The sequence below is a fragment of the Plecotus auritus genome, assembly GCF_963455305.1.
Source record: "Plecotus auritus genome assembly, chromosome: 7".
NCBI classification, from domain to species: domain Eukaryota; kingdom Metazoa; phylum Chordata; class Mammalia; order Chiroptera; family Vespertilionidae; genus Plecotus; species Plecotus auritus.
The window spans coordinates 121,815,485-121,828,679 of record NC_137774.1 but is presented as its reverse complement, the minus strand read 5'-3'; the positions used below and the strand labels follow the sequence as shown (position 1 = coordinate 121,828,679).

Here is a 13,195-nt window from a genome sequence, read left to right as displayed (position 1 = left end):
TATATAATATAAAATTACTGTAATATAAGAAAAGTTTCTCAAACAGATGAAACAGATTTTAAAAGAGGGGTTAAGACCCTCAAGGGACCGTTTCGACCGCACCATCATATTCCTGCAAGGGCTGGGGGCCTCTCAGCCATTAAGAATTTGGGATAAACTTGGTCCCACAAGGAAGTGACTTCAAGCAATATATTAAACATATGAAGTTCTTTACAAATGAATAAGTGAATCAGTCATATGAATGACTTAAAATCAAAGTTAATAAAGAAGGCAAATGAATACATTTGAGAGCCTATTTTAAAAAGTAAATTTCTTAGTTCATATTTAACTTTTAAAATTACTATTTAGAACCAAAAATCAAGATTTTTAATAAAAAAAGATTCAGACATTACCCTCCAAAAGAAAGACTTCACAGAGAAATAAGATCCAACCACTTCATTGTTTGAGAGTTCCTAAAAATAAGCAAATATTTAGCTAAATTTGAGGTGCTTTTGAGAATACTTTATTAGCCCAACAAAATCAAAACAAATAAAAACCCCAAAATTAAAAACAAAACTAAACAAAAAACACAATTATATATTCTAAGTACACTTTGGGTCTTTATAAACTGTAAATTTTCTTCCCTTGAATAAATTAAAGCTTTTCTTATTCATGTCTGATATCAATAGTAGTTAAGTAGAGGATTATTTCTGTATTTTTTTTTATAAAAGTCTACTTACCTCTTAAGTCTCAATTGTGGTTAATGTATCTGAAAGTCTAACATTTTATTTTAAAAAGAACTGTTTAAACATATTTTAAGAATTTGAAATAAGCCGGATAATATCTGTTCCGGCTTACAAAACAACATAACACTATAGACATTCAGAGTGTTTTTAAAGAATAATAGCAGAAATCTTACTTATAAGCACACACCTAGTCAAATTTGGTTTAATTTTTTACTAAATCTTTCTAGTTTTACTATATATGTATATATAATATAAATGACTTAGTTAACTTGAGCTTTCCAAAAATAAATTTAAAAAAAATGAATGCCAAGAAAGGTGGTTATTGGGTTGTAAACAAAGCAGTGCATTCATGTTGGGCATTTTATTACTTAATCCTGAGATTTTATAATGTGAAACCAATTCAACTCTAAAAAAAAAAAAAAAAAAAAAAAACATAGTTACTTACTTTTAAACATAAAATTTAAATTATATGCACCCTTTAAACTTTAATGCTGTTTCTGGATGTCGAGTACAGTAAAATTAAGGGGAAATTGTGATAGTTATGGGAAAGTATCAACCTTTGACATAATGATGAAGAGGAAGCAGTTTTGCAACTTATTTGATTATTACATGATTTTGTGTTAGCAACTAAGATTGTAGTGGTCCAGCCCCTCAAATGATGCCTGATGCATAGTAGATGCTCAAAAAATATTTGTTGACTATTAATCACTCAGAGTTTCATTTGGGTGAGGATATATATTCCTTCCAAATGTAATACCAAAACTTATATCATATATAATAAAAGCCTAATATGCTAAGTGTCCAGTCATGCAGTTGGCCATTCAACCAATTGAAGTGTAATATGCTAATGATATGCTAAGGCCGCTCAACTGCTCGCTATAACATGCACTGACCACCAGGGGGCAGACAGTCAACTGGTCGACCAGTCACTATGACGTGCACTGACCACCAGGGGGCAGACGTTCCTACTGGTAGGTTAGTTTGCTGGTGGCGTCCAGCTGATCGAGACTGAGCAAGATGGGCCAGATATGCCTTGGAGCTCTCCCGCAGTCCCTCCCTGGCCCTGATTGTGCACTGGTGGGGTCTCTCGGTCTGGCCTGCACCCTCTCGCAATTCAGGACCCCTCGGGGGATGTCAGAGAGCCAGTTTCAGCCCGATCCCACAGGCCAGGCCAAGGGACCCCACTGGTGCACAAATTCATGCACTGGACCTCTAGTCAGAAAATAATAATGAACTAGACTATGTTAGGATGTGCATCAATTTAAATAATTTAAGTTTAAAAGTAGAATTATATCAGAGATCATCTATACAATCTACCTGTGCTTTTTACATGAAATCTATTTCTTGAAACTAATTACTTGCATAGGGTTTGGTCAGGTAGCATGATTAATGTCAGAGGTCATAGGAAAAAAAATCTTGAGATTAAGACATTGTTTTACTATCACTACAGAGTTATAATTCATTTACATTTACAAGCATGGTTCTCATTTGTCATACTTAGCACATTGTCACATCAGTTTCTGAAAAAAATCTTTAAGGAATACACTTATATTTGGACATTGGGGCATAAACCTTAGGTGAAATGGCTGCTGTCTTTTTTGATGCTATACTATTGTTTAACTCAAAAACCTTATTCTGATTTTTAGAAAAGATGCATGTTTTCTTTTTAATTGCCAATTCTTTTCTTACTTTGATTCCCAGTTCTTTTAAAATTAAGCAGCATGGTTAGCAACATGTGGAAAAATTTTCAAATATCACATTCAAGAAATTATTGCTTGAAGTCTCCTTACACAAGTACTTTCCTCAGAATCAATAACAAAGGCTGTGAAACTAACAGTAACTTTTATCTTAATGTAAAATGTGTTAAGGTGCCTTAAAAGGATGTGAAAGTGACTCAAGATATTGGCAACAAATAAGACAACCGCTTAGCATCTATAATTACTGTAAATTCATTTAAGTGTCAGGTGCTCTAAGGTGACTAATATTGAAACTTCACCAACTCCATACTTTCCATTCTTCCTCAAATTGACACAGAGGATAACAACCTAATTATGTGACTGGTATAAAAACAGCAAAATGAGATTGATCAATTTTGGGGGAAAGGGGCAGTTAAATGATCAGAATTTTTTAAATTTTAGGAGTTTAATTAATTGAGGTAAAAATACATTCTTTTATAATAGAAATGTTCATGCTATTTGCCTTTTGTTCATTGCTGCATTTTAGAATCTGAATCTCAGAAGCCTTCATTATGAGATTGACTTTATAGCATTTTTAAATGACATAAATTTAGGAGCATAAATAGTGACAAAGTAAGGATTTAAAAAAGAATTTTATACTTCCTTCAAAAATATATAAGCATCTCATTTTTTTCAAATATGTATACGTAATACTTTGAAATGAGGCACCCAAGGAAAGCCATTTTGGTCACTCACAGTTGAGAGGGTCAATGACCAAGAAAGTTTCTATTTTTTGCAGTTTTTAAAATATTACCTATTTATTATCAGTATATGAGGTTTTTGTAGAAAGGGACTGATAATTGTTAAATAATGACTTTTTTTTTTTTTTTTTTTTTTTTTTTTTACTATGGCTGACTGTGTGAGATACTTAAAAATGTGTTAATTTGTTTCTCTACCATTTCTTAAATTAAAGCACTTAGAGGTTTTCACTGATGCATTTTTAATGTGTCATCCAAGGTGTCAGGTTTAACTATGCCCTGCAGACTTACAGAGTTGAAAGTATTCTCTAGTTTAAATTAACAATATTCTTGCCAAAAGTCTTATTAAAAATTGCTTTATTCAACCAGTGAATAAAGTGTTTTATAGTTCATTAAAATTATGCTAAGTGATTATAATAAAATCTTTATAAAAAGATATATTACTTGAAAAATAAGCCATTAAATAACAGAAGATATGCTAATGAGACATCATCACATAGTCTATATTATATTATTCAAGGGATGAATTCTTCTTAAAACAATTCTAAACTGCTTTTGTTGAGAATATGAATTGCAACATGTGTATATATTATCACAATGGTTACTTCTCATACAATTAAAGTGATTTGTTGAAAGCACATAAGTTTATTACTATCATATCCACTGATAAACTCATTCTTCTACATAAACACACACACACACACACACAATACACACACACAATAGAGCACAAAATAATTCCTGCTTACCGTCTGATAGAGGCAATTATTTCATATTTTTTCCATTTATTTGACCTCATAAAATTTATTCACAAAATACATATGCATCTTCTCTTCTGAGCTCATGAAACCTTTTTGTTGAATAATTTAACCTCAGAATAAATGATCAATGATAAGCTTCTTCTAAAGAATAAAATTTTGCACTAACTCAAAGTGTTACCATTTCTCTGCCAAATGCATTTGTCACATAAGTAAAACTCTTTGACCAAGATAATTACCCAGTTGCCTACATTTAGGGAAACATTGATCCCTTTCTTCTTAAAATAACGTTTTTCTATAATAACTGAATATGGGGAGAATTAAAAATATACATGCTGGAAAGTATGCTAATAGAAAACCAGAATAAGTGTTTTAAAGGATGTTACCATTCCTAGGAGAGGATATGTTACAGAATTCATAATTATTCACTAGTTAACATACCATTCAAAGATAGCACATATTTCATATAGAGGTAAGTCTAGGTACACTTTTTTTCCTACTCATTATTAGGTGGCAACACATTTTGTCCAAATAATACATGTCACTCCTGAGCAACAATTACAATTTCCTTGCCATCAAGTTGGCTATTCATCTCTTATTTCCAACAGCAAATCCGACCCCATGTTATGTGAGTGCCACAATTAATAAGATTTCCATAGAAAGAATCCATTATTGGCAAGACGAAGAAAATGACAAGCGGATATTTAAGTAATGGGATAGTCCATGAGCTGATTCACTTGTACCGGGAAGATGCGCATATTACAAACATAACAATGTCAATTTAGCTTTTCCCCTCTCCAAGGTTACTTCTGAAGAAAATACAAGGAAATGAAAAAAGCTCCATAGTGGAGAGAATATAAAATGCCATTATCTGATGATATGTAAGTCTTTGTCAGAAATTTTGTAATTCTCAGATTTATATTCACCATTGGTGTTCAAAGACAGGATGCATATCACAGCCCTGATATAAAAAAGCAAAAGACCTCATTCCATAAATCAAGATTCCGAAGAATAAAATAACCTACTTGTATGAAAAAGTCACCTTTGACTTTGAGCATAATTATATAAAAAATAAGATACCTGTATTTGAATGTAATGCCAAAAATGTATATCCTCTTTCCAAAAATAAAAGAGGAAAAAATCCTTACACAAGGACCTTTAGAGAAGATTGAAATAATTAGAAAAGAGATGCATTTGCACAAAACAGTAACATAATGAACAGTAATGTAAAACTATACAGTATAGTTACTTATCTCTTAGTTTCTCAAAAAGCACAATTTATAGTAGTGCCCCCTTATCTGTGGTGGATATATTCCAAGACCCCCAGGCGATGACAGAAACCACAGATAGTACCAAACCCTATATATACTATGTTATTTTCCTCTACATACAGACCTATGATAAACATTAATTTATAAATTAGGCAAGTAAGAGATTAACAATAATAACTAATAATAAAATACAGCACTTATAACAACATAGTATAATAAAAGTTATGTGAATTGTGGTATCTCACTGCTTTTGTAACACTAATATGAACGAATATGGCAAATGTTTTAAGGGACAGCGACAATTTGAATGAATTATCAAGTGTTCAGTATGTTCTCACAGGAAAAAACATACAAATGATTAAACTGATTTTCCTTTATTCAGAATTCTATATCCCCATTAAATTATAAAAGTTGGAAACCCCTTAGGCTAAAAACCCAAAAGCCATGTTATAATATACACTAAAAATAATCTGCTACATACCCCAATGAGTGCAGAGTTAGACACAAGGAATTCTGTATCTTTAATGGCAAGCTAAAAAAGTACCAGTTGAATGTACAAATGGATTATTAATAATAAATCAGTGGTTCTCAACCTTTCTAATGCCGCGACCCTTTAATACAGTTCCTCATGCTGTGGTGACCCCCAACCATAAAATTACTTTTGTTGCTACTTCATAACTGTAATTTTGCTACTGTTATGAATCGTAATGTAAATATCTGTGTTTTCCGATGGTCTTAGGCGACCCTGCTAGCAGCTCTCAACCTGTGGGTCGTGACCCACAGGTTGAGAACCACTGCTGTAGAGCCTAAGACCATCGGAAAACACAGATATTTACATTACGATTCATAACAGTAGCAAAATTACAGTTATGAAGCAGCAACAAAAATAATTTTATGGTTGGGGGTCACCACAGCATGAGGAACTGAATTAAAGGGTCGCATTAGAAAGGTTGAGAACCACTGTAATAAATAAAAACAAAACATTTTAGATATAAAAATAGTGGAGATTAGACATTTATTATTACTTTTAAGTTGTTTTTGTAGAGCAAAGGAAAAGTAGATTTATGTTTACTTAATTTATCATTAAAATTAAATTTAAATATAGATTAAATAATTTAAAGACTTTATATTTATTATTTTTATACTACAATAAAATGGATCATTCTTACCAATTAATACTAACTACTACATATATCCTGCTCTAGCATTGTATCTTAATTACATCTGGAAGAGATAATATTGCTACATATTAATGGATTACAAATTTTTACACATATATATCATAAATAGAAAATGCATGAGGAAAGCCAAATGCATTAATTTTTAAAAGATATATAGTCTTAATACAACACTAATTTTGAAATACAAAGAAAAAAATGTAATACAAATATGAACAGTTCAAACACTTCCTTAAGACTTTTTGAAACTTTATTTTGGTAAGTATATAAACACAGTGAACACTAAATCATAAATATTCAGCAACTTTCCTTAAAATGTTTTGAATTTTTTACTTTTTTTGTGAACCAAATTATCTTTTGGTTATTAACTCTACAAAAATTAGGAAGAAAATGTATAAGAAAAAAATATTTATTGAAGCAAGTTAAGACATTACCATAAGTGCAAAGACATTTTGATATGTGTTTTCTTCATTCACAATAATAAAAATGGCAAAGTCAAAGAAAAATTTAATAGCATGATTCAGTCAGAATGGAAAAGATTATCACGTTCCAGGGTCTAAGAAAATTAGTCACTAGTAAAAACGAATACTGACTTCTTAAATAGAAATTTGAGCAAACAAGATTTTTACAAATACATTCTCTTTTATTTCTTTTAAGGAGTATTCACTTAAAAGTCCATTTCATTTTGATGCTTATTTGTGTCCAAGAGTGATACCACCACTGAACAAATCAGAAGCTTAGTTTACATCTTATATTTTTTACACGTTATAAGAGCCAGGGCTTAGTAAGTTATAGGAGCCATAAACTCCTCTCACTCACAAGAGTGTTTATTTCTTGAAGTGAGAAGAGGCAATGATGAAAAGTTGTTCTCATTATAAACTCCAAAGATGTAGCAATTCAGGGATTTCTGAGTTTAGAAAACCTTAGGCTGAATTTTTGGTGAACAGAAACAGTAAGTTACTTGGTTTTCCTTCTCTCTAAAGTTGTTCCTACCCTCGCCTCATCATTTTATTACTGATCTAGAGCAGACATTTTCTAGACCCTGTGGTACAGATAACAGAAACCAGATGCTGAGAATGATGCTGAGAAGTGACCAGAGATTAGCAAGAGGATGATTTGGGTGCAATTGATCAGTGTGATTTCTATTTACTTAAAAAGCAATACATGGTTTGCTGAAAGTTTATGAAAAAAATAAATAATTGAAGAGTGATGATGAAATCCCGTGTATAATTTGAAGAGGTATGAGAGAGATTTGGGAAAGCAGCTTGACTGATAGTTCTCAACAAGAAAAGCTGGAAGATCACATGCTAAGCATTACCTTACTTGATCTTTTCCAATTCTTCCTCATTAGCATTGTCTGCAAATGAAATAAAGCATTTTAATTATGTTATCACTCAGGTACAGAATAGAGCAGCCAATTGGTTTCAAGAGGAAGCTTAACATTTAAACAGCAAACAGTTTCCAGCAACAAACTATAAAAGACAAAAAAAAATTGTTTTTCACGTACTCACAGCTAGAAGAAGCACCTTTAACATTCAAGCAGTCTTTCTGGTGAGAGTTCATTTGTTCTATTTATTTATTTATTTATTTATTTATTTATTTATTTATTTATTTATTTTTTACAGAGAAAAAAAGGGACAGCACATTTTAAATAGAATGGAACATTTTAAAGATCTTAATTGTTGACTGGGAAAAAAACACATCGAGTCTCATGAATGGCGATTGTTCCTTTTGGTGGTGCAGGTCGAGGATTACCATGACTTTACTGGGTCTATGATAATTTTTCTCTTCAAACACGTTCAAATCTGTTGCTTTGATGGCATCTTAGACTTGCCTCTGCCTAATCTTTTACATCAGGATCTGTAAGTACTTTCAATGGAGAAAAATGCTGCACATTGTGATGGCTATTAGTAGATCTAAATGTTTAGTCATAACATATACCTTAAGACTAGTTTTTGTGTGTGTGTCTTAGTAAGATGTATTTATGGATACAAGTTTTAATTAAGGTTATGGAGGTTTGTGATGAGTGCCCAAGAGCATTGGTCTTTTGCATAAAGTAAGTCATAAAAATCCAAAGAATATTTTATGTCCTCTCCAGTTTTAAAATTTTTTTCAATAAGCACTGAGGTATTAACTTTCTGATTAACCTCTATACCCTCTCTTAGCTTTTTATTATCCTTAAGGCAGATGAAGTGGAGAATAGGGAATATTTGGAGCAAAGAATATAGCTTATAGAAATGCTTGCCATATTTGTGTAGCAAGGATATGTACTGATACCTTTAAGAACTATATCTCTTTCAGCAGGATTCACTATAAAGTAGAACCATTCAGAAACCATTCATAAGTTACAAAAATAAAGAAAGAAAAGGTTTTAATACAAGGTTTAGTTATATAAGAAGGGAACCTTTGGTCTAAACCAAGATAAGGAAATTATGCTGCGATTCTAGAGTAGGAAGTGAGAAAAGCATAAAATTGTCAAAGATAAGGATACATTCCTACTTTCTATAAATAGTGGTTTTATGGGTTATACTTTCTCTATATACTTGCTGTGTTAAATATTGATGAAAATATGGAAGAATAATAGATTTCCTAAGGTTATAATAATTTTCCATTTTTCCCCAAATGGAGCCAGGAAACTGCAAAGCATTGCTATTAAATACTATTATAAAACTATTTTATATGTTTTCTAAGTACTAATGTCCAATTCATTTTAAAGCAACAAAACCCACCACTGGGTTGTGGAGATGTGCATGTAATGGACATGTGGTAAATGTTTGTGGTTGATGTAAAATAAGTTATTGCAATCATCACCATCATCACCACCACCACTTTCTCCATCATCACTAAAAGATAATTGGAAATCAAACATTTTTGTAGTATGACATATTCACAAAAACTGTCCTAGTAGGAGTCAGAAAATAAATGTTCAACTTTCACAGAAAGCAGAGTTTCAAGGAACAAAGAATGGTAATTCTTAGAGACAATGTTTTGAGTCAAATAAACAGAGCAATTAAGATAAATAAATTGAAAAGTAAAATCTCTTAACTCATGGCCATTTATCATCATCATCTAGTACCTAAGAATCTTATAAAATTCCATTCTGTATGAAATGTTATACTATAAAAAAAAGAAGCTAAGAACATGAGAGAACGTTGAATTTCAGGGTAATGCTACTTAATAGTATACAGATTCATTACTACTGGCAAAGTCACATCTCCTGACTCAAAACTACTGCATACTATTAAAATGTAAAACAAACTATAGGGTTGGTATTTTTCCTGCCTCTCAAAATTGGCTTTACAAATAGGCAGCATGGTATTATTTTACAGATTAAGACACTGATACAAACAAAAAGTCAGTAGTAATTTTCTTAAGTGTAAATATGAAAGATCTGGCATTTATGAGAACCAATTCATTATTTTCTTGATTATCTTGAGTTTTTTATTAGATCCAGTGACACTCAGAATGGCCCTAGATCTTATAACAATATTTCTGCTCCTTTAGCCAAACAACTAGCTAAATAATGGCTTTGAGTATCCCTCTCCCAAGTCTCCTTTTCATTTTAGATGGTTGGGTTAAGGTAAATTCAATTAAACTGAAAACAGTAGAAAAGTTTTTAAAAAGTGAATTTAACAGACATACTATTATGCTACCTTTGCTATCTGTGAAACATGTTAGAAAAGAAAGATTGTTTGGGGAATGTTAAAGATAGGCGATGAAGCAAATTATAGAAAAAGAAGATTTTGTATTTTGCTTTATGATCTTCAGCTGAGAAACATATGAATTTGTTTTTGAAAGTGTCATTATCTAATATCATTATAGTACTAGAGATTCGATGCATGAAATTCGTGCAAGGGGCTCAGCCGCCACAAGGTGGCTGTGGGCCTCTGCCTTGGGCCCCGCCCACCAAGGCTTTGTCCGGAAGGAAGGACATCCAGAAGGACAGCTGGTCTAATTACCATACCACACTTTTATTATTATAGATAATAAAAAAATTTTATTAGCAGCTCAACTTTCTTTGAAGCCAATAAAAGAAATAAGTAGCATAAAAATATGGCCTGTGATAGAGCTGCAAAACTGATTACTTTTTTTTAAAGATTCCACAATCTCATTCCACTTTGTGCTTTTATATTTTGTTGTGATTTTTTTAGGCACTTACATGGCTCTATAGATATAAAAGAAATTACAGAATGGGTAGATATTATTGTATATACATATCATAAAATATATGTATCACATTTTTATAGGTGGATATTTTTTCAAATGTTAGCTATGAAATAATTCAGGGAAAAAATAAAAAATAAACCAACATGGAAAAAACTTTAATTTATTAAAAGCCATTTAGGGTCAATTCATATGTTTCTTAGAATTTTCCTTTCCTTTTTTTTTTTGCTTTAGCCAAGCAATTTGTAGGTCTAGGTTATCTAAGGGAGTGTATAACACAAATTAACTCACTTTTATTTCACAAATTCTCCAGTGAAGAAAGTTGTGGATTGAACTCTGCTAGAAAAAGAGCCAGAAAGAACTCAAACACACCATCAGACCAAAATACCATACACAGGACACGTATGTATTCACGACACACTTTTAAGGGGTCAAAAACAGGACATGCATTCAAACAGAAATGACAGTTGTGTCATGCAACTCATCGGCATGCCCCCATGAAGATTTTGGGTTCTCCTACACACAATGCTGGAAACTTTATATATATATATATACACATACACACACACACACATACAAATATATGTAGATACACATCTGAGATTTTTAAAAAGACTCATTAACTCAATGAAGAAGATTTTAGTATAAGCAACTATGAAATACTTTGGCTGTTACTTATACTGTATTTCTTAAATTGCTGTGATTAGACATTGCATATTTTAGAGGCCTTAGTGGATTCAGCAGGCTGATAGGTTTTTCAATTCATTCTTCAGTTTTACTGATTTTCAGAACTGGCAGTCCACACAAGGAGAAGACACCCCAACTGCATTATTCATGACAATTATTGACAGTGTATACAAAACTCATAAGATGACTGATTTAGAAATCTTAGCACTTTCAGATGCTAAATATTCTTGTGTTTCCAGTTACTGATTTCTTCCTACTTTTGATAGCATTTTCTTAGCATTAATGCTCTATTTCCTATTTGATTGTTAGGATTTATTTGTCAATGGCTCTTGAAACTCATACTCCATTTTTCATTTTAATACACATAAAACATTAAGTTAAGCTTTGTAAACACAGGCATAAGAATAAACATGTGGTTTTTAAAATAAAGTCTTAAGTCCCAAAAGCTTAAATAATTTCTGAGCTAACAAAGCGAACAGAATTCTTCTAATTTTGCTGTGTAAGAGTCAATAAAAAAATCACCTCTATTTCATCCCCATATATCATTCCAAATATTAAATGGAATTGTGATAATTTACTAACTGATTTCTGGTTTGCTGCATTTTGAGTTGGGGTTTATCTAAACAAGATTTGTTCCTTGATAATGTGTGAAAGGTCAGCGTGTCATTTTTACTGCAGCAATATGTTATGTATTCAGGAATATAAAAATTAAATTTGAAGACACATTGGATTTCTGACTGGTTTTAACCAAGGAAATTCAAATGTATTCCAGAGAAATGTATTTAGCTAATACAAACATGTTACAAAATGAAAAAAAAAATACAATTACCTGCTTCTAATTCATTGTCATCATTAGAAATCTTGAGACAAGCAATACAGACTGATTTTAAGCACATTATCATTAACATACCAATTTTAAGAACTCAAAAAGAAACTTAAATCATTATTTAATATTGTTTGTGACAACCTCAGGGATTTGAATATTGAAGTAAGAAAAAAAAATAGTATCTTTTCTTGCACCTTTGAAGCATCCTCATAGATATTCAGCAACAACCCACTGAACAACCATTAGGTACAGAAAGCTGGGCTAGGTTTTGAGAGAAGTTATCATAAGGAAATCAGAAGCAATAATTTACATGTACTTTTTAAAAAAAACAGAGTGATATAATATAGGATGGAGGTGAGCAGAAGTATAGTATAGGTACATTTGGGGAATTATAAGTGACATAAGAAAGCTTGGACTTAAGAGAAGGCGAGTTTTGCAAGAGTTTGCATGGCTGGGACAGAAGTTACAAGTGAGGGAACATTGTTGATGATTGAAGAACCTTAAAATACCTCATCAGGAGTTTCTGTTTAACCAGAGAAGTAACCACAGGTTACTGAACACTTAGGGAAAAAAAAAAAAAGAGGAAGGTACAGAACCTAGCACACTGCTTAGTAGATAATCAGTAAGAGGATTTTTTTTCAAAATAGAAAAAATGGTCCTTGTTCATAGTTTTAAAATCTCATAACTAGTGTTACTTAACAATTTAGAAATACTAATAAAATAGCCAAACAACTGCTACATGAACCAAAGAAAAGGATAAAAAAGGAAATTATTATGTACTTGTTAGAAATGTTGAGTAAAACATATGCTTAGGAACCCAGATCCAAATCTAGGACATCAGACTCACCAGGATATTGAGGAACTCAATAGAATTTCCTATGAGGAACATTTTAACCTTCCTCCCCACCTCTTGACCCACTTCTCTATAGCCAACTCCATGTTCCCAGCTATTAATCACATGGTCACACCCACGAGGAGGAGCCAATATAGCCACACCTGTCACCCTCCTCTCTGTTTCTCAGGTGTGGCCAAGGTCAGGATGATTCACCAACCAGAGGCAAGCCTGGTATAGGCTGCAGCGGTCAGGCCTTTTCTGAGGCACTGAGTCCTGGCTAAGCCGCTTGTTTCCCTGACGAAGAAGAGAGAAGACAG

General features: G+C 32.0%; 1 protein-coding gene across 14 annotated transcripts in view; it reads right to left on the bottom strand.

Annotated features, from left to right (window-relative positions):
- MCTP1 (multiple C2 and transmembrane domain containing 1) overlaps positions 1–13,195 on the bottom strand; it is a gene marked incomplete at its 3' end in the record, with an annotated part of 469,528 nt that overhangs the window by 218,074 nt on the left and 238,259 nt on the right. For 4 of the 14 annotated variants that reach the window (XM_080678385.1, XM_080678387.1, XM_080678392.1 and 1 more), the window contains exons 6-7: positions 7,685–7,723; positions 393–452 (exon numbers count right to left, since the gene is read on the bottom strand). The exons of 3 other annotated variants lie outside the window; for them this stretch is intronic. In XM_080678385.1, coding sequence (XP_080534511.1) covers positions 393–452; positions 7,685–7,723 — 99 coding nt within the window. Of the gene's footprint in view, positions 1–392; positions 453–7,684; positions 7,724–10,821; positions 10,870–13,195 lie in introns of all 14 variants that reach the window. 7 more of the 14 variants (XM_080678379.1, XM_080678386.1, XM_080678391.1 and 4 more) reach the window with 3 other exon arrangements.